This window comes from Aquarana catesbeiana, linkage group LG06 (genome assembly GCF_042186555.1).
Source record: "Aquarana catesbeiana isolate 2022-GZ linkage group LG06, ASM4218655v1, whole genome shotgun sequence".
NCBI lineage: Eukaryota > Metazoa > Chordata > Amphibia > Anura > Ranidae > Aquarana > Aquarana catesbeiana.
This window is the reverse complement of record NC_133329.1, coordinates 192697099-192721689: the sequence shown is the minus strand read 5'-3', so window position 1 is coordinate 192721689 and position 24591 is coordinate 192697099. Positions and strand designations below refer to the sequence as shown.

Genomic DNA, 24591 nt, shown 5'->3' with positions numbered 1-24591 from the left:
ATGCTTGGCCAATCACAGCGCCGTCAGTAGAGAGAGCTGTAATTGGCCAAAGCCAGGGTGGCTTTGGCCAATTATGGCTCAGGGGATTTAGTACACACCCCAAACTATATAAGGCCGCCTGCACGGCGGCCCTGTGTAGTGTGTGTTCCGGTGTGCTGAGAGATAGAGAGAGAGAGAGACAGTGTCATTTGATTTGAGTTAGATAGATTAGGCAGAACAGTCAGTCAGTTAGCTGCACTTACAGTGTATTGTGTATATATATGCATCCCAGGTGTTGCATATATATATATACACTGTATTCAGTTTAGCTAGATCCGTTCCTGTTATCTTCTATCTAGACTATTTACATTTAATGCAGTGCGTCCTGCTCACAGTGTTCAGCTAGATCCGTTCCTGCTATTTACATTTAGTGCAGTGCGTCCTGCTCACAGTGTTCAGCTAGATCCGTTCCTGTTATCTTCTAGACTATTTACATTTAGTGCAGTGCGTCCTGCTCACAGTGTTCAGCTAGATCCGTTCCTGCAATTTACATTTAGTGCAGTGCGTCCTGCTCACAGTGTTCAGCTAGATCCGTTCCTGCTATTTACATTTAGTGCAGTGCGTCCTGCTCACAGTGTTCAGCTAGATCCGTTCCTGCTATTTACATTTAGTGCAGTGCGTCCTGCTCACAGTGTTCAGCTAGATCCGTTCCTGTTATTTACATTTAGTGCAGTGCGTCCTGCTCACAGTGTTCAGCTAGATCCGTTCCTGCTATTTACATTTAGTGCAGTGCGTCCTGCTCACAGTGTTCAGCTAGATCCGTTCCTGCTATTTACATTTAGTGCAGTGCGTCCTGCTCACAGTGTTCAGCTAGATCCGTTCCTGCTATTTACATTTAGTGCAGTGCGTCCTGCTCACAGTGTTCAGCTAGATCCGTTCCTGTTATCTTCTAGACTATTTACATTTAGTGCAGTGCGTCCTGCTCACAGTGTTCAGCTAGATCCGTTCCTGTTTACATTTAGTGCAGTGCGTCCTGCTCACAGTGTTCAGCTAGATCCGTTCCTGCTATTTACATTTAGTGCAGTGCGTCCTGCTCACAGTGTTCAGCTAGAGCCGTTCCTGCTATTTACATTTAGTGCAGTGCGTCCTGCTCACAGTGTTCAGCTAGATCCGTTCCTGTTATCTTCTAGACTATTTACATTTAGTGCAGTGCGTCCTGCTCACAGTGTTCAGCTAGATCCGTTCCTGCTATTTACATTTAGTGCAGTGCGTCCTGCTCACAGTGTTCAGCTAGATCCGTTCCTGTTATCTTCTAGACTATTTACATTTAGTGCAGTGCGTCCTGCTCACAGTGTTCAGCTAGATCCGTTCCTGTTATCTTCTAGACTATTTACATTTAGTGCAGTGCGTCCTGCTCACAGTGTTCAGCTAGATCCGTTCCTGTTATCTTCTAGACTATTTACATTTAGTGCAGTGCGTCCTGCTCACAGTGTTCAGCTAGATCCGTTCCTGTTATCTTCCTACTGACAGGCAGGCTTGTCTGGTTACAGTATATAAAGCTACCTGAAGAAAATTACAGGTGTTCTATTTGATCCTATTAGTACCACGGTCAGGCAGCTAGACTATTTACATTTAGTACAGTGCGTCCTGCTCACAGTGTTCAGCTAGATCCGTTCCTGTTATCTTCCTACTGACAGGCAGGCTTGTCTGGTTACAGTATATAAAGCTACCTGAAGAAAATTACAGGTGTTCTATTTGATCCTATTAGTACCACGGTCAGGCAGCTAGACTATTTACATTTAGTACAGTGCGTCCTGCTCACAGTGTACAGCTAGATCCGTTCCTGTTATCTTCCTACTGACAGGCAGGCTTGTCTGGTTACAGTATATAAAGCTACCTGAAGAAAATTACAGGTGTTCTATTTGATCCTATTAGTACCACGGTCAGGCAGCTAGACTATTTACATTTAGTACAGTGCGTCCTGCTCACAGTGTTCAGCTAGATCCGTTCCTGTTATCTTCCTACTGACAGGCAGGCTTGTCTGGTTACAGTATATAAAGCTACCTGAAGAAAATTACAGGTGTTCTATCCCAGCTTAGTGCAGCTACAGGCCATTAGTATGTCTGGAAGGCCAAGAAGGAGAGGCAGACAGTCACAAGCCAATAAGAGAGGGCAAGCAGGCTCTGTGTCTAGTGCTGGTCGTGGAGACGGTGCATCCTCATCAGCACGTGGCCATGGGACACGCTTGGCCTTTTTTTCGGCAGCTGGCCGTGTTGAGCCGCAACATGCGGAAGACTTGGTCGAGTGGATGACCAAGCCGTCCTCATCCTCCTCATCCTCTCTCACCCATGCCCAGGATGCTTTGTCTGGCAAAGCAGCGGCCTCTTCCCTCAGCTCAATGTCATCAGTGACTCCTTCCCTAGCTCCACCATGTCCTCATGAGGATTCCCTCGAACTGTTTGACCACAGTGTTGGGTACATGCTCCAGGAGGATGCCCAGCGTTTGGAAGGCTCTGATGACGATACTGAGCTCGATGAAGGCAGTAACATGAGCACGGACAGAGGGGGTGCCCAAGAAGGACAGCAATCTGGCAGTCATGCTCCCCCTGCTGCAGCATACTGCCAGGTTTGCTCCAGTGATGAGGAGGGAGGGGATGATGAGGTCACTGACTCAACGTGGGTGCCTGATAGGAGAGAGGAGGAGGAGGAGGCGGCGGCACATCACCAACGAGGCAGGATGCCCTCCAGGGGCCAGCCTAAGGGCAGCACATTGACTGCATCACACCCCAAAGCTCCACATGTGCAGGGCGCTGCAGTCTCTGCGCGTTATTCAAAAAGTTCTTTGGTGTGGGCCTTTTTTGAGACGAGTGCATCAGATCGCACCGCTGCTATTTGCAACATATGTCTCAAGCGTATCTCGCGTGGCCAAAACATCTCCCGCTTGGGTACCACATGCTTGACCAGACATATGTTGACCTGCCATGCAGTTCGTTGGCAAGCGTATCTAAAAGACCCACACCAAAGAACAAAGAGGATCTCTCCTTGCTCCTCATCAGCTGAGATTTCCAACCCCACTAGACCTTCAGTCCTCTCTGAGACCTGCAGTGAGAGGAATGAAGGTGTAGAATTAGGTGTGTCACAGCCAAGTACTTGTGGGCAATCTGCTTTTGGTACACCGACGTCAGATTGTACCAGGCAAATTTCCCTGCCCCAGCTGCTGCACCGCCGAAAGAAGTTTGCTCCCAGCCATCCACATGCCCAGCGGTTGAATGCTAGCTTGGCAAAATTGCTAGCACTTCAACTGCTGCCTTTTCAGTTGGTAGACTCTGCCCCCTTCCGTGAGTTTGTGGAATGTGCGGTTCCTCAGTGGCAGGTACCCAAACGCCACTTTTTCTCACGGAAGGCGATTCCGGCTCTCTACCGGCATGTGGAAGGCAATGTCCATGCCTCGCTGGACAGGGCGGTCAGCGGTAAGGTGCATATTACCGCTGACTCATGGTCCAGCAGGCATGGACAGGGACGTTACCTAAGTTTCACGGCGCATTGGGTGACTCTGCTGGCAGCTGGGAAGGATGCAGGACAAGGTGCAGTAGTGTTGGAGGTTGTTCCGCCACCACGCCTCCAAAATGCTGATTGTGACACACCTCTCTCCTCCACCCCCTCCTCTTCTTCTTCCTCCATGGCCTCTTCCTCGGAACCAGCGGTGCTCCGTAGGCGTTCAAGGGGCTACGCAAGTACGCAGGCCAAAAGATGCCATGCGGTGCTTGAGCTGGTGTGCTTGGGGGACAGGAGCCACACTGGGGCAGAGGTTCTGTCAGCTCTGCAGGGGCAGGTTCAGAGGTGGTTGACGCCACGCCAACTTAAGGCAGGAATGGTGGTTTGCGACAATGGCACCAACCTCCTCTCTGCCCTCCGACAGGGACAAATGACCCATGTGCCCTGTTTGGCTCACGTCCTTAACTTGGTGGTGCAGCGGTTCTTGGGCAGGTACCCGGGCTTACAGGATGTCCTGAGGCAGGCCAGGAAAGTCTGTGTGCATTTCCGTCGGTCATATAATGCCAGTGCTCGGCTGACGGACCTCCAAAAGGAGTTTAACCTGCCCAAGAACCGCCTAATCTGTGACATGCCCACCAGGTGGAACTCAACGTTGGCCATGCTGCAGCGGCTGCACACGCAGCAGAGGGCCATCAATGAGTACCTGTGCGACTATGGCACCAGGACAGGGTCAGGGGAGCTTGGTTTTTTTTCCCCACGCCAGTGGGCCATGATCAGGGATGCATGCACTGTCCTGTCACCATTCGAGGAGGCCACGAGGATGGTGAGCACTGACAGTGCATGCATCAGTGACACTGTCCCCCTTGTCCACCTGTTGGAGCACACGCTGCGTGGAATAATGGACAGGGCACTTGAGGCAGAACAGAGGCAGGAAGAGGAGGACTTCCTTAGCTCTCAAGGCCCCCTTTATCCAGACAGTGTTCCTGCGTGCCCGCCGATCACACAGGAAGAGGACGAGGAGGAGGAGGAGGAAGATTGTGTCAGTATGGAGGTGGAGCCTGGCACTCAGCATCAGCAGCAGTCTTTAAGGGATCAGTCCCAAGGAACACATTGACTTGTACGTGGCTGGGAGGAGGTGGCTGCGGACGTTGTTGTCCTTAGTGACCCAGAGGACTCCGGACCGAATGCCTCAGCAAACCTACGCTGCATGGCCTCCCTGATCCTGCAAAGCCTGCGTAAGGATCCTCGTATTCGTGGTATCAAGGAGAAGGACCAATACTGGCTGGCAACCCTCCTTGATCCACGTTACAAGGGTAAGGTTGCGGACCTTATCTTGCCATCGCAGAGGGAGCAGAGGATGAAACATCTTCGGGAGGCCTTGCAGAAAGGTCTGTGCAACGCGTTCCCAGAGACTGGGAGGTTACAAACTCCTGTTTCTGGACAACGTGTTGCTGAGGCTTCGGTCAGTCAAAGAAGGAGCGGTGGAGAAGGTGGCCGTCTGACCGATGCGTTCAGAAAATTTTTTGGTCCGCAGCCCCAAGGTATGATCGGTTCCAGCAACCATCGCCAGCGTCTGTTTTACATGGTGCAGGAATACCTAGGGGCAAGATCAGACTTGGACACCTTTCCCACCGAAAATCCTCTGGGTTACTGGGTCTTGAGGATGGATCACTGGCCAGAGCTTGCACAGTATGCAATTGAGCTACTGGTCTGTCCTGCATCCAGCGTTCTTTCGGAACGCACATTCAGTGCTGCTGGAGGCGTGGTAACCGATCACAGGGTGCGTCTGTCCACCGACTCGGTCGATCGGCTGACCTTCATAAAAATGAATGAGTCTTGGATCACCACCAGCTACCAAGCACCTGATGCTGATGTAACCGAATAATTTTTTTTGAAATCTCAGATCCCTTCAAAGACTGCCTATGCTGATGCTGAGTGACTATCCCTGAGTAATTATCCTCTTCCTCCTCAATCATCACGCTGATAGCTTGTAAGAACATTTTTGGTTCTGGGCGCCACCACCAGTGCCTAAGGCACAATTTTTCAGCCCCTGTTTAACAGGGGCGTGTAATTACAATTTTTGATGTAATACTTTGCAGCAGGGCTCGTTCCTGCATTCCAACTAGAGTGTCTGTGAGGGGTTGCAGTGTTGTGGCACCAGCACCAGTGCCTAAGGCCCAATTTTTCTGCCCCTGTCTAACAGGGGCGTGTAATTACAATTTTTGATGCAATACTTTGCAGCAGGGCTCGTTCCTGCGTTCCAACTAGAGTGTCTGTGAGGGGTTGCAGTGTTGTGGCACCAGCACCAGTGCCTAAGGCCCAATTTTTCTGCCCCTGTCTAACAGGGGCGTGTAATTACAATTTTTGATGCAATACTTTGCAGCAGGGCTCGTTCCTGCGTTCCAACTAGAGTGTCTGTGAGGGGTTGCAGTGTTGTGGCACCAGCACCAGTGCCTAAGGCCCAATTTTTCTGCCCCTGTCTAACAGGGGCGTGTAATTACAATTTTTGAAGCAATACTTTGCAGCAGGGCTCGTTCCTGCGTTCCAACTAGAGTGTCTGTGAGGGGTTGCAGTGTTGTGGCACCAGCACCAGTGCCTAAGGCCTAATTTTTCAGCTCCTGTTCAACAGGGGCATGTAATTACAATTCTTGATCTAATATTTCACAACAGGGCCCTGTGAGGGCTTACAGTGTTGTGGCCACAGCAACACCTAAGGCCCAAATTTCTGCTGAGTATATAGGGCAGGACCCTACTTTCAAACATCTAACTTACAAACGACTCCTACTTGCAAACGGAAGGAGACAACAGGAAGTGAGATGAAATCTACCCCTAGGAAGGGAAATTCTCTCCTGTAAGAGTTAATATGGGAAAACAATTTCTCCTTTCCACTGATGCTTTCCAATCCTTGTTCCACAAAAAAACCCAAATTTTCAAAAAACATTTTTCATTGGGACAAAAAAGTGAGGTGAAATCTTCTGAAGAGGAGGAAAGACAGCAAAACAAATGTCACAGGGGTGATAACCCTTCCCTATGTTTTCCAAAAAGCTTAGAAAAGATTTTTTGGCTGGAGCTAAACACGTTAAAAATGTTCAAAATTACAAACAGATTCTACTTAACAACAAACCTACAGTCCCTGTCTTGTTTGCACCGCCTGTATACTGCTGTTCAGAGTATATAGGGCCTGGTGGCCCCACACCTTTCCTTATTTTAATTTGGGTGCGGGGTTCCCCTTAATATCCATACAAGACCCAAAGGGCCTGGTAATGGACTGGGGGGTACCCATGCCGTTTGTCTCACTGATTTTCATCCATATTGCCATGACCCGACATGACATTAAACCCGCAAGCAGTTTTAAATGAGATTTTTTCCTTTAAAAATGACATTTGGTGCAGGGACTGTTCTAAACATGGGAAACACGCGTCACTTTACAGGCATACTATAGACACCCCCCAGGTACGATATTTAAAGGAATATTTCACTTTTTTTTTTTTTTACTTTAAGCATCATTAAAATCACTGCTCCCGAAAAAACGGCCGTTTTTAAAAGTTTTTTTTGCATTGATACATGTCCCCTGGGGTAGGACCCGGGTCCCCAAACCCTTTTTAGGACAATACCATGCAAATTAGCCTTTAAAATGAGCACTTTTGATTTCGAACGTTCGAGTCCCATAGACGTCAATGGGGTTCTAACGTTCGTGCGAACTTTCGGTCCGTTCGCGGGTTCTGGTGCGAACCGAACCGGGGGGTGTTCGGCTCATCCCTACACATAAGCATTCAGCAGAGCCAATTGGAATAAATATACAGACACTTATTTGTACCAGCATTTGGCCTTATGGGTAATTAGGTACGGCGCCAACAACTGGTCGTTGAGGTCCACCCCTCCCATGTTAAGGGGTTCCTCCACAACACCAGTTGCCGTAGGAATTTGGACAGTCGTATCTGCGTGAAGGGAGGACAGAATGAAAACATTCCGTGTATCCCTCCACTTCACTGCTAACAAATTATTAAATTTCAAGCAGGCTCTCTCCCCCCCGTGTAAGACCAGGGTAAAAGAACAAAACCGGATGCTCTTTCCCACATGATTGGTGACTCAGAAGAATCTGCTCCACCAGATACCATCCTATCTTCTGGGAACTTTCTTCTGTTGCAGGGAGACCTGTTGTCACAGATCAAGCAAGCAATCTATAGGAATCTCGCCACCTTCTGGGATGGCGTTGCAAGTAAAGGATGGACTGTTATGGCATGAGGGTAAAATTTTTGTACCTAAAAACATGCAAGTTGCTGCTCTTGGTCTCTGCCATGACCATGCCCTTGGAAATTTTTGAATTCACAAAATTTCTGAACTCCTGCAGCATACCTTTTGGTTGCCCAGCCTGAAGGTAGATTGTAAAAAGTATGTTGAGACCTGTCTTACGTGTATCCGAAACAAGACTAGCAGTACTAAATCTTGGGGGCTGCTGAAACCTCTGCCGATTTCGGACAGACCTTGTAAAATGATTTTGATGGACTTCATTGTTAAACTCTCTCCATCTGAAGGCCACACTGCTAGCTCTGTGGTCATGGACTGTTTATCGAAGATGGCACATTTCATACCCATGAAGGGTACACCGTCAGCTTTGGAGAGGGCACGAATCTTTGTGAAAGAAATAGTGAGGTTGCATGGACTTCCTGTTAATATTGTGTCAGATCGTAGGGTTCAGTTTACATCTAAAATTTACAGAGCTTTTTGTGAGACCATGAAGATCGAGCTGTCCTTCTCCTCAGCATACCACCCACAAACCAATGGTCGAGCTGAAAGAACCAATTAGACACTGGAACAGTATTTACGTGCTTCTCATCATTTTTGCAGGATGATTGGGTGTTGCTGCTACCATTAGCTGAGTTTGCGTATAACAATTCAGAACATTCTGCCATTAAGCAATCTGTTTTTTGCCAACTATGGGTTTCAACCTTTTCATTCCTGAACACCACACCTCCTGAATGTCCAATTCCAGCTGTTCAAGATACAGTGAACTTCTTCAGCTCTAATAATCAGCTGCTACAGGAAACAATGGCTAATGCCGCGTACACACGAGCGGACTTTTCGACCGGACTGGTCCGACGAACCTAGTCCTGCGGACAATTCGACCGTGTGTGGGCTTCATTGGACCAGCAGCGGACTTTTTCGGTTGAAAATCTGACGGACTTTAGATTTGGAACATGTTTCAAATCTTTACGTCGGAACTCCTCCAGACCCAGTTCCTAACGAAAAGTCCGCTTGTCTGTATGCTAGTCCGACGGACGAAAACCGACGCTAGGACAGCTATTGGCTACTGGCTATCAACTTCCTTATTTTAGTCCGGTCGTACGTCGTCATGTACGAATCCGTCGGACTTTGGTGTGATCGTGTGTAGAAAAGTCCGTCGGAAGTCCGTCAAAAGTCCGTCGGATAGACCGTCATGCCAGTCCGGTCGAAAAGTCTGCTCGTGTGTACGCGGCATAAGGCACAAGAAGACTATAAAAGTCTTTTAATGAAAAGAAGCAGGGAGATCTGATCTTGGAACCTGATGATCGGGTATGGTTGGCCACAACGAATTTAAAGTTAGCCTGCCCATCTAGGAAATTGGGTCCTAAATATGTGGAACAATTTACCGTGAAGAAGAGACTCAATGATGTTGCCTATGTGTTGGTGTTACCATATTCTTTTAAAATTCATGCTGTTTTTCATATAACTTTACTGAAGCCTGCGGTGCTGGACTCATTTCCTGAAATAGTGGTCCTCCTGAGCCAGTAATGGTGACTGGTGAAGAGGAATACGAAGTAGAGGCAATCATGGATTGCAGGAAAAGACAGAATCAGATCCAGTACTTGGTCAAGTGGAAAGGTTACATTTGGTCGTAACCATCTGGAGAAACTAGCTCAGTTGGGCATCCTGAGGCTGCCCATTGGGAGGGAGCAATGTCAGGATGCACATGCCAGCAAACAAGACAATTCCTCTGGAAGAACTTCTGGGCATAAGTTAAAACATATTCCCCTTCATGCTTGTTAGAATTGGGCACTGGCTATTAGTTTTCCCGTGCATGCACCTGTGACAGATGCTGGCGCCAAACAGACTATTTAAACTCAGTTTCTCTCCTGACCACTCTTCTGTCTGCTCCTTTGGCTCCTGTTCCTCTGATCGGTTCCAGACCCGGCTTGTCTCTGGACCACGTTCCTGCCTGTGCCCTGTACCCGATTCATCCTGTCTGTGTATGACCCAGCCTGCCTGACCTTGCTACCCTGCCTGCTGTCGCCAGCACCAGATGCCTGCCTACTTACTGAAGCCATCTGATGATTTCTCCTGCCCAGCGAGGACATCTGCCCTGCTGCTAACAAGACTTCCAGGCACTCGTGCCCCGAGTCAGAGGTGTAAGAGAGGCTTTCCTCCTCATATCAGGCTTTCCTACCAGGTACGTGATAGTAGGGCACCAGCAGCAGTCTGGACCCCCTTTGGCAAGCATGGAGGTAGGCTGAACCCCATGGAACTTCTAAGACAGACTTGAGGAGATGTAATTGCAGTAGGGTGAGACCTGGTTACTGAGTCCCACATATGAAAAGGCAGAAGGCAAAATGGAGGATAACTCAGGAGTAGACTGGTCCATGGTTGGGGTAGTGACAGGCAGGTCTTAAGCAGAAGGCTCAATTAACATGGGCTGGACTAGAGTGACAAGTATGGTGTCAGGCTTGACCGGAGCAGTTGGCATCTTGGCAGGTGGGACCTTAGCAGCTGGCATCGTGCAGGCAGGATCAGAGCAGCTGGCGTTGTGGCACATTTGTCTGTGATCATCTAAGCACATTTGTCCGTGATCATCTGGTGCACATCTGGCCGTGATCTGGCGCACATCTGGCCGTGATCTGGTGCACATCTGTCAGTGATCTGCCACATCTGTCTGTGATCACCTGCACACATCTGTCTGTGATCATCTGGCGCACATCTGTGAGCATCTGGCACACATCTGTGTGCATCTGGCGCACATCTGTTTGTGAGCATCTGGCGCACATCTGTGAGCATCTGGTGAATATCTGTCCATGATCATCTGGCACATCTGTCCGTGATCATCTGCCACATCTAAATCCATTGTCCTGGTGCTCCAGGGCCTTCAAAAATGTAATAGGTACTCAGGAAATTAAATGTGTAATTTATGCCTTTAGAACTCCTGACGGTGCTATTTGGATGTTGGGCCTCTGTATGTGGCCAGGCTGTGTAAAAGTCTTACACGTGTGGTATCGCCATACTCAGGAGGAGAAGTAGAATATATTTTAGAGTGTCATTTTGTTAGAAATATCTTATAAATTGACAATTTTGTGTAAAAAAAAAAAATAGTTTTCATTTTCTTTCCACATTTTCCAAAAACTTGTGGGAAAAAAATGACATGTTCAAAAGACTCATTATGCCTCGTAGAACATACATTGGGGTGTTTTCTTTCCAAAAGGGGTCATTTTGTGGGCGTTTCTATTGTCCTGGTGATACAGGGCCTTCAAAAGTGTAATAGGTAGGTTCATCTTGCAGAAATTAGCAAAAATGCTGAGATCAGATACTTCCCAATTTCCAGGTGCAGCTTATCTGATCATTAGTGGCTTCAGTGTTATGCCCGGTACACACAATGAGATTATCGGACAAATGATCATCTGGTTTTTTTTTTGCATGCTAATCTCAGATCAAATCTGAAGAGTTTACTAAAGTCATGAAAATTCTCATACTTTAGAATAAAAAATTAAAAGAGAGGTCATGTGTTGTAATGCATTTGTATTGCATTTTCGAACGACAGCTGTACTGATTAAACGAAAATCGTACACATTTTTTTTTCGTCCATATCCAATCAAATAATATCAGATGAACTGTTCTTATTGGCTCTCGAAAGCTCTATACTAACAATCTGATTATCGTACGATCGCTTAGAAAAGGGTATTTTTCTTATACAATTTTCTGATCGTGTGTACCGGGCATTAAGTAAGGGAAAGCACATGCAGGTATCTAGCAAGGATGACCAGATCAGTGAGCTGTAGTTTAAGAAATTAGGAATGAGGCTGAGTTCGCACTAGTGCAATGCCAGACATCAGATGTGATTCATACCACATTGCTGTGCACATCACATGTGATGTGTTGTGTGATGCGAATTCAGCCATACAAACTGGCTGAAATTTCATCACATACACACCAAAATGGTGCAGCCTTTTCTTGATCCACACGGGAATCGGATTGCATGGGTGTTCACACCCAATTGATCCAATTCCGGTCCGATTCTACAGTTCGCACCGCGATCTGCGAACCAATTTGGGGGTGTCATTAACTTTACATTGATGGAAGATGTGGGAAACAACACTGCGCCAACTAAAATAAAAAGGTGAGCAGCTACATAGTGTGACAAAAACAATAGGAATAATGATAGAAAAATGTAGCGCATAATAGACAAATATTGTGATATTGGTGTAAAATAAGAAGTCCATAAACATACAAGAACTTTGGACAAAGTTCAGTGGGTTAAATGAGTAATGAACAAAAGTTCTGATTGCCTAATGTGAAAATATATGTGATAAATGTCCAACGGTGTATAGATATGCAGATGGCAACCCAAAAGGTGAATTTCCAAGTATGGACAATAGGTGTATAGATCCATCCTTAGGAACAACATCAAAGAAAAACGACATCCATGGAAGAGTAGTATCTGATGGACGCTAATGTCAGCGACATAGAGTCTAAACGGGCAGTGTGCCACACATGGCAGATGTAGGGATGTCCAGATGGTTGGGACCTCAGGAACGGACTCAACAGGGACCTTACGAGTCGGCCGTTGAACTGGAACTCGGAACTTGGGATCTTCTGGAGAGGGTAACCCAGATGTGCCAGGGCAAGGCGCACGCTCACATCAAAGAGATATGTATGCAGATGTAGGGATGTCCAGATGGTTGGGACCTCAGGAACGGACTCCACAGGGACCTTACGAGTCGGACTCCACAGGGACCTTACGAGTCGGCCGTTGAACTGGAACTCGGAACTTGGGATCTTGTGGAGAGGGTAAAAGGTGCACGGCTCACATCAAAGAGATATGTGGAGAAAAAATTACTTCCACATAGTGCAGGTAAAAAAGGGCGTTTTATTTCTAAAAAAACACTAACAATAAAAGTGATCACAGTTAAAAAGGGGCAACATGAAAGTTGAAATAAGAGCCCGACGTGTTTCGACCTACGGGTCTTCTACTGGGGCATATGTCACCTCTTCCATGTTGCCTATATTTATAAATACAATGAATAATACAGGACCAATCAAACACAAAGGAAAAACATTTTTCTTCATCTCATTGGAGTAACATGGTCATCTGACTAACCAGTTCACAACCTAGTCAGACAGACCAATAGTATGCAAGAATTAGAAGTCATGTGGAACCAATACCCAACCAGCGGGCCGACCAGAAAGCCAGTCACCGCGGCCGTGGGTCCACATGTCAAACAGGAAGTGACATCATGACCAAAAGACAGTGAAAACGCCGATCTCAGGTCACGTGACACGTGTGGAATGTTCCGCATGACCAAAACAGGAAGTGATCTCAATACGTGTGGAAAGGATCTCTAAGGCCACGCAGCTCATCACAGCACGTGACATAGCTTCACCCACATGACCGAAATCATAGGTCACAGGGAAAACTGTTATAAGACATGTCACTGCAGTGTCTTGATAGCCTCGATGATCCTTGGAGATAAAAAAGTAAAACCAAATAGTAATATGTAAAAACCACTTGGTTGTACAAAGGAAAAATAAATTCCATAGTCTGGGGAGACAACTGGAAGGGGGAACCATGTGGTGGCTCAACCGGAAGTGACCCCAAAACAAGGAAACAAAGTGTTGGAACTCTCAAATAAAAGACAATATGAATATCACAGGGTCCCAACCTAGGAAGGGAGATAACCCCGGACTCAGTAATTAAAGTAAATAAACCCTTATACCAGAAATGATCCCCAATTGGGGATAGACATAGAACCAAACCAGGAGAGGTCTCTAAGATTGATTGATGAACGAGTTGAGGTCCCACTCCATGTTCAACCTGAACGGAAAGTAAGACCTCAACTCGTGTATCCAATACGTTTCAAGGCGAGAAACGCCACGGAGACGAGACTCGCCCCTCCAATGAGGGACGAATTTATCAATCACTTGAAATAGTGTACCTGTAGGGTCCTTATTGTGATATTGTAAATAATGACGTGGTACCGTGTGTTTGCTTTCCCCGCTCTTGATCCCCGCCACATGTTCGTTGACTCTGGGGGAAAAAGTCCTAATAGTACAGCCAACGTACTGTTTGTGGCAAGAACAGGTAAGCAAATACACGATATACTGAGAAGCACAGGTGGTGGAGTGCTTCATGAAATAAATACGTGAGGTAACAGTGGATTTAAATGTGTCAGTTTTGTGTCTCCCTCCAATATTATGGAGGCACATATTACATCTGCGACATGGGTAGTAACCCTTATGCCCCATACACACGGTCGGACTTTGTTCGGACATTCCGACAACAAAATCCTAGGATTTTTTCCGACGGATGTTGGCTCAAACTTGTTTTGCCTACACACGGTCGCACAAAGTTGTCGGAATTTCCGATCGACAACCACGCGGTCACGTACACCACATACGACGAGACTAGAAAAGGCCGGTTCAGAACCAAGCGCGGCACCCTTTGGGCTCCTTTTGCTAATCTCGTGTTAGTAAAAGTTTGGTGAGAGACGATTTGCGCTTTTTCAGACTCGTGGCTTTCAGATCGTTTTCTGCCGTTCAGTTTGTGCTTGTGGGTTTGTATCTGCTCTTCAGTGCGTGCAAGCAAGTTCCGCATGACTTTAAGTAGTCATTGTATTCTTGTTCGTTCGTTACTGGTTTTCAGGTCGCTCTTCACAGGCCTTGCTGTTCTTCAGTGCGTTCTGTTACTTCGTTCTGAGCAGCCGACCGTTTTCTAGCCATGTTTCGTATGCATACTCCTCGTAGAGTTCGTGCTGTGCGGGGGCTTGGTGTTGGGGTCCTGACCTTGACACAAGTCCAGTCCATGAACAGGGTGGGGAGGAGTTCATGGACCAAGAATTGGTTGCTTCAGCGTGACCAGTTCTGTCATATGCCTTTGCTCCGTGAGATCCGTGAGAATAATCCTGATGATTTCAGGAACTTTCTCAGGATGACGGACCCCGTATTTCACCGTTTGTTGGCTTCGCTGACCCCTTATATCAGCAGTCAGGATACCTGCATGAGGCAAGCCATCACTCCGGAGCAGAGGTTGGTCGCTACCCTGCGGTATTTGGCCACAGGGAGAAGCCTGCAGGACCTCAAGTTCTGGACAGGCATCTCCCCCCAGGCTCTTCTTTGTGGACATTTACTGCTTGTGTTTGTTTGAGCTGACCCTGACAGAAATGTGTGGAGTGCAGAAAATGTCGTGATTGTGTAACCTTATACAAAGCACTGTTGGCTGTTATTTACTAAATGCAAAGACACTTTTCACTACAAGTACACTTGCAACTGCACTGAAACAGCACTTGTAGTGCAAAGAGGATTTGCCCTTAGGAAATTACCCCCATTTTCTCATAAAACAACAATTACATCACCCCAAAAGTGTTGTAGTGTTGAGACAATAATCCACACATTCTTGATGAGCAATCTTTTTAATACCTGCACAATCACATGTGCATTTACCAAAGGTTTTTCTGACAAACCAACATGTTTGTTGTATAACAATTTTTGTGGTGTCATTATCCAAAATCAAAATGTGCATTTTATAGAAAACAGGCCTGTGTAAAACCCACAAGAAAGACACAAATCTTGATCTTACAAAGTTCACATTTGGTAGAACTTGAAGGCAATATCAGACATGAGTATTTAGGAACTGTGTTTGATATTGCGTTCAGATGGGGGGAAATCACCCCAGGAAAAGCCAAATTTGGAAGATGCACACAAATTTCCCAATGTAAACATGTGCTATCTGCCATCACGGGGGATCAAGGGACGTGTTTTGGGGGAGAAAGCCCTTCCTCACCGCTACTTTATTATTGAGGAAGGGGTTGCACCCCCAAAACGCGTCCATTGATCTCCCGTGATGGCAGATAGCACATGTTGACACACTGTTTGCATCCTCCAAATTTGGCTTTTGGAAAAATCACAAACATTTCGCACATTGTAGCAGACAAAAGAAGAAAGTGATTTGGAGGGGCTTTAAACTCGCCCCAAAACATCAATGATGTTTTTATATTTTGGAATAACATCATTGATGTTTTCCAATTGTAAATTACACCCCATGATCTCCCCGATCAGGATCTGGGCACTTTCGGATGTGAAAGGATCTTCATGCACAACCTCACGATCACCTAAAAAGAGAGGAACCCCAAAATAAATTAAGTCTAAAAAATATGCCGCCATCCATCTCTTATCTGAGCCTGTGGTCGCAGACACTCACCTGTTGTGGTGACTAGTTCCACCACGTCTTCTTCCTCCTGCTCAGTGGATTTCCCCTTCTTCCAGAGGGGGGGGGGCTCTGGTCTCCTCGGATGAGGGGTGTCCTCCAAGTCTTTTCTCCCCTATGTAAAACAAAAATGGTATACTTAGCACACAGATATTTGATGGCAGAACTATAAAGATGAAACATTGCTTGGAAGTGGGGTACAATTGTCTATTTTAGCCGAGTTCCAAGATGTAGCTTTTTTAGTGTCCTTTGTCAAGCTGCAATACTTTACCTGTTTGGTACAAGCTTCACAGATGTAGCCCCCCCTATAGTATACACTGGAGCACCTGTGTGGCCCCCTAATAAAAATGGCGTTTTTGTGTCCCACACTAGTGCTCCAGTGTCCAGATGTGAAAACAGCTGCTGAGTGTCCTCTCCTTACACACAATCTAGTTTGCATTTCATTCTAGTAACAAAGCCATCTACACAACCAAATTCTTTGAAGACAAGTATAGGGCCTCAAAATGGTGGCCAAATGCATATGGCCTAAACAATGGTATTTTATCGTCCGAAATAAAAATGTGTGATCCGAACGAATAATGTGCCCATGAACATGAAAGTTGCCATTTTAAACTGTACAACAGTTCCTAAAAGCACATGGAGCAGCACGAACGTAATAAACACAAGAACAATAGGAACACAGCACAACTACTTACTTTTTTGCAGCACTCTCCGGATCTTTCTGTACTGCTCATGTTCTCGTAATTTCAGGTCCGACCACCGCTTCCTGAGCTGATCTTTCGATCGTCGTACCCTGAATTTCCGGTGCAGACTTCTGACCACTTTCGCCATGATCTTGGCCTTTTCGGACATTGTGGTTAGGGTAAGGCCCATACTTTCCATCATAGTCGGCCTTCTTCAGGATGTCCAACATCTCCCCAAAGGACATATTTGAGTCCTTTAATCTCTTTCTGGATCGGGACGTTTCAGGCTCCGGCCTTTCCTCCTCCTCCTCCTCATGTTGTAATTAGCACTATCCTGCTGTCTATCCGCCATGTGCTCTTCCTCCACTGCGCTGAACGAAAAGGGGCGGGGAATAGAATAGAAAGAATGTCAGGGGCGGGCGGAGTTATACGCATGCGCAGTGTGTATAAATCGTAACGCGCGCGTCTTACGTACGATCTGTGAGCGGAGGAAGGAGCATCGGAGACGCCGATCGTGCTAACGAAGGTAGGATCTAAACTTGGGCCTATACTGCTTCGAAATGGAAGCCTATATTGTAACAAGATTAGGGGAGTTTGGCCTGACATTAGGGTTTGTCTTGTGTTGTGTCTTGAAGAGAAAATGGATGGGTTCAACGACCACAATTTCCTGCCCCTGTTTATTGACAAGTACAGGGAGCTGCCCTGTCTGTGGCAAGTGAGACACCCCCACTATAATCACAAACAGAAGAGGCAGGCAGCGCTGGAGAAACTGCTGGAGTTGGTGAAGCCGGTGGTCCCCACAGCAACCATCCCTTATTTAAAAGCTAAAATTGGTGGCCTGAGGAGCACTTATCTTAGGGAGCGCAAGAAGGTCACAGATTCCCAGAGGTCCGGAGCTGCAGCAGATGACATTTATGTCCCCAGGCTGTGGTACTATGAGAGACTGCGATTTCTGTCAGACCACACTGAAGTCAGGGAATCCCTCTCCACTCTTCCTTCCTCTCTTCCTTCCACCCCAGCTGAGGCTTCCGATGTCCAACCTGGGCCTTCCAGCCAGGAAGAAGTGGAGGAGCCCAGCTGGAGTCAGGTATAGCATTCTTCGACAGATTTCTGGGCAATAAATAAATGATGTTTACTAGATGTTATTATTGATCATTAATTGCTGATTAAAAAAAGTGTTTTACATATCAATAGACAGTAGTGGTCACCCAAAATTGGGACAAGAATGCAAAATGCTGGGCTCAGAAGGATAGTCTGTTATATTTGTTAACATTGAATTTGCAGCAGTCAGGAGGTGAAAATTGTGTGTGATTGATGTAAAAAAAACTAAAACTATGTCCCTTTTTCATACACAGGAAGACCTCAGCCAGGAGGAGGCTGTGGAATGTGGCAGTCAGGAGGAGGCGGGGATTATTAGTGTCAGCCAGGAGGAGGAGGGGATTATTAGTGTCAGCCAGAAGGAGGCAGGGATTAGTGTCAGCCAGGAGGAGGCGGGGCTAAGTGTCAGCCAAGAGAAGCCTGGGACAAGTCGCAGCATGACTGAGTCTCAGGTTCCTCCCCTCCGCCTGCCACATAAACGAGCCAGGAAGGCCACTCCCAGTCCTGTGCAGGATTCAGCATACAGGCTGATCCAGGAGGCTTCGGCGTCCCTCAGAGCCTTCCCCAGTCCTGAAGAGGCCTTTGCCTGCATGGCTGCCACCAAATTGCTGGGCATGCAGGAGGGCCAACGCAACATCTCTGAGGACCTGATTTATAAAGTCCTTCGTAAGGGGGAGGGTGGAGAACTGACACACAAGACGGATGTCATTGAGATCGACGATCCTCCTCCTCTTCCTGCTGCCACAACTCCACCACCACAGCCACAGCGTGGAAGGAGGCGTGGAAGGAAGACCAAAGAGTGATGACCCTGGGTTCAGTCTGGTCTGACAGAAGATGCAGTCTCTCGTATGACCACAGCCTGGGGACACAGATGTAATCTGCTGCTTTCCGGATCTCTGGGACTTCTGGACCAGACTGCCCTCCCTTAGATATGGACTCCTCAGGCCACCAATTTTGCTTTTAAATAATTGATGTCTGCCCTGGGGTTCCAAGGCTTCGCCCACTAATGCAGTTTCTCCAGCGTTGCCTCCCTCTTTGTTTATAGTTGTGACCCCTTAATAAAATATTTTTAGGTAAATTCTACTCTCCTGTGTGTGTTTTCATCCAAAAAGGACAGTTTGTTGGTGAGGATTCAGGTACATTTCTAACATAAAATGTGAAATTAACAAGGGACAACAACACCAAACAATCTCCTACAGATTAAATAGAACAACATATCAATGGTGTTGTGGGAACTTGTCACAAAAAACACACAAACATTTTCGGGAGTACAAATCAAAAGCACCAAAAAAAAAAAAAGAGAAACACAAAAAAAGATTCTACATTAAAGTAAAAAAAAAAAAAATATGTTGTCAGATGTGAGAAATCAAAATATATTGAGGGAATCCCGATAAATAGTAACGAAAGAAGTTTGTGAGAAGTGTGTGTGAATATGAGCAGCAAAACGACTTAATTCTTGTCACATTATAAAGAAGAAGAGAGTGCGCTGTATTAAACCATTTTTAACATTGCAGCATGACGAAAGTGCTGTATTCATTAAGTTTCATTAAGTTTACCAGAACGAGCTGTCCCATGTCGGAATTTCTTCTGAGCATGCGTGGCACTTTGTGCGTCGGAACAGGCCACACACGGTCGGAATTGACGCGATCGGATTTTGTTGTCGGAAAATTTTATCTCCTGCTGTCCAACTTTGTATGTCGGAAAATCCGATGGAAAATGTCCGATGGAGCCCACACACGGTCGGAATTTCCGACAACACGCTCCGATCGGACAATGTCCATCGGAAAATCCGACTGTGTGTACGGGGCATTACACTGCTGAAAGAAGGATGTCTTTTCAGGGGGGTCGATCACATTCGGGGCATCCTGCCCTTGGATGGACCGTGCACCCCTGAAGATGACGCCAGCCTGTTCAGGAAGAACAAGGCCAAGTAGTCTATCACTCAGAAGCACCTTCCAATGTTTTCTGAAAATATCCCTGATCTGTTTGGATTGGGTGGAATAAGTGGTAAAGAAAGACCATCTGAATTTGGGATCTTGGGTTTCTTTAGGACGTTCCACTAAAGTGGAGCGTCTTTCTGTTAACAAGACTTTGTTAATCTCAATAGCTAAAACATCTGAGTTGTAACCCTTTTCCAAGAATCTGTTCTTGAGAACCTGAGATTGTGATAAGTAATCAGAAATTCTTGTACAATTGCGACGCAGCCTCAGGAACTGGCTGCGGGGAATTGACTTCAGCCATTGGTCTTGGTGGCAACTATCGACCGGAATGTATCCATTCCGGTCCGTCGGCTTAAAGTATGTTCTAAACTCTAAATGTTGTTCAACCACCAAGATCTCTTATAACTATAACCAAAACCATTTGAGCTCTATCCAACATTCGGGTTTTCAGAGACCAATGGAAGAATATCCGGGGAATTCAGAAAGAAAAGAGGGACCAGAGGGGGGTGGACGGTCTGACCTGTTGAGTCCAAAAGAAAAAGAACCTAAAAGGGTCTGGGATTTACAATCTTAGTTCCGCCACATTGACAGATGCAGAAAAATTAGTGTTGGACAAGGGGCTTAAATTTGTCCCCCCCCAAACCACTTAACAGATTCACTGCATTCATTGATATTTTAAGTTTACATGAAAGCTTAGCATACAGAGACATTTCCTAGCCCAACCCCCCCAGGCCCCCTACGGCCAAATAGGGTCTCCAACTCTTTGGATGTTATTCCATCTGATAAAAACTTTATACATTCAGGACTGTCTAATCCCTCTTTATTTAATCCTCCAAGCACTACAGCACCATCCATTCAGGTCTTCAAAAGTCTTGTCTTACAAGATTTAGAAAAATTATCCAATCTAAAGAAAAAAGGTTCATATTAACCCCAACATCAAAGTTGAATTAAAACTACTATGTGAGAGGAAAAACCTTATAATCCGCCCCACCGATAAAGGCGGGGAGATTGTAATTTTGGATAAAAAAGACTATATAAAAGAAATCAACAGGATTCTGAATGATTCTTGTACATATAGTCCCATTCCCAGTGACCCCACTACTCGTTATAAAAAAGCCTTAGTGGAATTAGTGGATGAGGGGTTTTCACTGGGGATATTGAATAGGAAGGAAAAAGATTACTTGGTTCCTCGTATTCCTGCCATTTACTATCTCCCTAAAGTTCACAAAGACTCAGTCAATCCCCCCCGCCGACCTATAGTCAGCGGGGATTGACTCAGTTACAGCCCGCATAGGTAAATACGTTGATTTTTATCTACAACCCTTGGTTCGTTTTACCAAGATACCAGATACCAGAGAGACCATTAAACTACTTAAATCAGTTCAATCTCAAGAGGGGATGATCTTGGTCACAGCAGATGTGGCTGCACTTTACATGTGCATACCTCACAACTTAGGTTTTGATGCGGTTGAGAATTATCTATCAAGAGACACCAGACTCCCCTTTTTACAACGGAGCTTCATTATGCAACTTCTGAAATTTGCCACCCGGCATAATTATTTCTGGTTCCAAAATCATTTTTTTCTGTAGAAAAGAGGCGTGGCTATGGGGGCCAAGTTTTCCCCCAGTCTTGCCAACCTCTTCATGGCCCAGTGGGAGGAGGATGTCGTCTATGCCTCCCAGAGACCCGAATTGGTCCTCTGGGCAAGGTACATAGACTACATCTTCCTCCTATGGAATGGCGACCGTATATCCTTGGACAACTTTATGGCCACACTTAATCTGAATGATAGAGGGATCAGCTTAAGCTATGAGGCTAGTACCTCCTCAGTTCACTTTTTAGATCTTGAGATCTTGGTGGTTGAACAACATTTAGAGTTTAGAACATACTTCAAGCCGACGGACCGGAATGGATACATTCCGGTCGATAGTTGCCACCAAGACCAATGGCTGAAGTCAATTCCCCGCAGCCAGTTCCTGAGGCTGCGTCGTAATTGTACAAGAATTTCTGATTACTTATCACAATCTCAGGTTCTCAAGAACAGATTCTTGGAAAAGGGTTACAACTCAGATGTTTTAGATATCGAGATTAACCAAGTCTTGTTAACAGAAAGACGCTCCACTTTAGTGGAACGTCCTAAAGAAACCCAAGATCCCAAATTCAGATGGTCTTTCTTTACCACTTATTCCACCCAATCCAAACAGATCAGGGATATTTTCAGAAAATATTGGAAGGTGCTTCTGAGTGATAGACTACTTGGCCCTGTTCTTCCTGAACAGGCTGGCGTCATCTTCCGGGGTGCACAGTCCATCCAAGGGCAGGATGCCCCGAATGTGATCGACCCCCCTGAAAAGACATCCTTCTTTCAGCAGTGTAAGTGTTACTACCCATGTCGCAGATGTATTGTGTGCCTCCATAATATTGGAGGGAGACACAAAACTGACACATTTAAATCCACTGTTACCTCACGTATTGTTTTCATGAAGCACTTCACCACCTGTGCTTCTCAGTATATCGTGTATTTGCTTACCTGTCCTTGCCACAAACAGTAAGTTGGCCGTACTATTAGGACTTTTTCCACCAAAGTCAACGAACATGTGGCAGGGATCAAGGGCGGGAAAAACAAACACACGGTACCACATCATTATTTAAAATATCACAATAAGGACCCCACAGGTACACTATTTCAAGTGATTGATAAATGTGTCCCTCATTGGAGGGGCGAATCTCGTCTCAGTGTCGTTTCTCGCCTTGAAACGTATTGGATACACGAGTTGAGGTCTTACTTTCTGTTCGGATTGAACATGGAGTGGGACCTCAACTCGTTCATCAATCAATCTTAGAGACCTCTCCTGGTTTGGTTCTATGTCTATCCCCAATTGGGGATCATTTCTGGTATAAGGGTTTATTTACTTTAATTACTGAGTTCGGGGTTATCTCCCTTCCTAGGTTGTGGCCCTGTGATTTTCATATTGTCCTTTATTTGAGAGTTCCAACACTTTATTTCCTTATTTTGGGGTCACTTCCGGTTGAGCTACCACATGGTTCCCCCTTCCAGTTGTCTCCCCAGACTATGGAATTTATTTTTCCTTTGTACAACCAAGTGGTTTTACATATTACTATTTGGTTTTACTTTTTTATCTCCAGGGATCACCGAGGCTATCAAGACACCGCAGTGACATGTCTTATAACAGCTTTCCCTGTGACCTATGATTTCGGTCATGTGGGTGAAGCTATGTCACGTGCTGTGATGAGCTGCGTGGCCTTAGAGATCCTTTCCGCACGTATTGAGATCACTTCCTGTTTTGGTCATGCGGAACATACCGCACGTGTCACGTGACCTGAGACTGGCGTTTTTCGCTGTCTTTTGGTCATGCCGTCACTTCCTTTTGTTTGACATGTGGACCCGCGGCCGCGGTGACTGGCTTTCCGGTCGGCCCGCTGGTTGGCTATTGGTTCCACATGACTTCTAATTTTTGCATACTATTGGTCTGTCTAACTAGGATGTGAGCTGGTTAGTCAGATGACCATGATACTCCAATGAGATGAAGAAAAATGTTTTTCCTTTGTGTTTGATTGGTCCTGTATTATTCATTGTGTAACGAGCCCCTTGCTCGCTCAGTTTCACTCTCCCAACACTCCTCTGCAGCTATAGAATCAGATTGCAACGTCTGATGGTTCGGTCATCCAATGCTCCAGGATTAGAACTTCAGCTATGTGCCGTTCTAACCCAGTTGTGATAGCTCAGAACAAACACCAGGCAGGCTGTATGTAAGTTCAACCAGGAATCTCTCTTATTGCAATATACAGGCTCTTTTATACACTAAAAGTGGAGGTGCATACCTCCGACTCATATTACTCTAACAATACAGCTGTAACCTAATTAACATGAGCTAATTAACTAATCCCTTTAGACAGCCTAGATGACTCAGACATGACCTTTAGGCCAGACTGGCCGTCTTGTAGTTCAGAAAATCCAATCAACATTATCACAATAGCAGAGCTAATTAAACACAAACAACAATGGGATCTATTGACTCTTAGATCCCATACTAGAGACTTATTTACAATACACATTTTAGCAGACAACAGACAGGTAGCTGGAATTGATGACATTAGCATTTAACAGTAGGAGTCCCAACGGTATGAATCAGTCACTATTCCAATATGGCAAATCCAGGGTCCCCAGAGTCTGTGTGTCCTGGGGGACCAGGACCCGAATCCACAGTAATACCACCTCAAGGATCCCCAGGCATACAGCTCACAAAGAGCACCGTTCCCCCAAATGCCAGGGCCCACGATCTATCGGCAAGAGGCTAGCATACAGTCCCCTCCAAAAGTCTCTCTCCCGGCTAGGTCTGTCACATTTCTCCCCTTTCGGCAGGAGACTAACACAGGAGGAGACCCCAGACGGGTTGACTCCGAAGTTAGTCAGTAGTTCCAGTCCTCTAATGCCTGTACCCACACAGTACCCCAAACAAATTGATCCAAAAAGAGTATTACTCACCCAGCCAACCTCTGTCTCTCTCAGAGAACATATCTGCCGCTGGGGAGAGGCCTGGACTGGCCCTTCTCCCTGGAGTCCTTTCTGCCGCTGGAGAGAAGACAGGGTGTCTGGGCTCACTCCGTCATGCGGTTGGGGATCTGGGCCGACTGCCCAGCATCCCTGGGGTATATAGGTGGAGACTGAAGTCCCATCCATGTTCACAGGAAATCCATCCTCTGTAAGTTGAGGGCAGAGGCCAGCAGTACTCGGCCCTGTTGCCAGCCCTTCTGCTGGAAACCCCACACCATCTGCTCCAGCTAACTGTTGGGGAGGGACAACGAACACCTCCTCTCCTTTCTCCCCCTGTATCCTGATCTGCTGCTGGGAAGTGACCACCTCCTTCTCACCCTGAGCCTGAGGTGTAGGGCAGAGATCTTGGACCCTCTGTCCGGTTGCCAGCGCTT

At 46.4% G+C, this 24591-nt stretch overlaps 1 protein-coding gene across 4 annotated transcripts in view; it reads left to right on the top strand.

Annotated features, from left to right (window-relative positions):
- Nucleotides 1-24591, top strand: part of RRN3 (RRN3 homolog, RNA polymerase I transcription factor) — a 1085194-nt gene that overhangs the window by 853008 nt on the left and 207595 nt on the right. The window contains exon 13 of one of the 4 annotated variants that reach the window (XM_073591182.1): nt 17958-18778. The exons of the other annotated variants lie outside the window; for them this stretch is intronic. Coding sequence (XP_073447283.1) covers nt 17958-18503 — 546 coding nt within the window. The 3' untranslated portion in view covers nt 18504-18778. Of the gene's footprint in view, nt 1-17957; nt 18779-24591 lie in introns of those variants that run through there. 4 annotated transcript variants of the gene reach the window in all.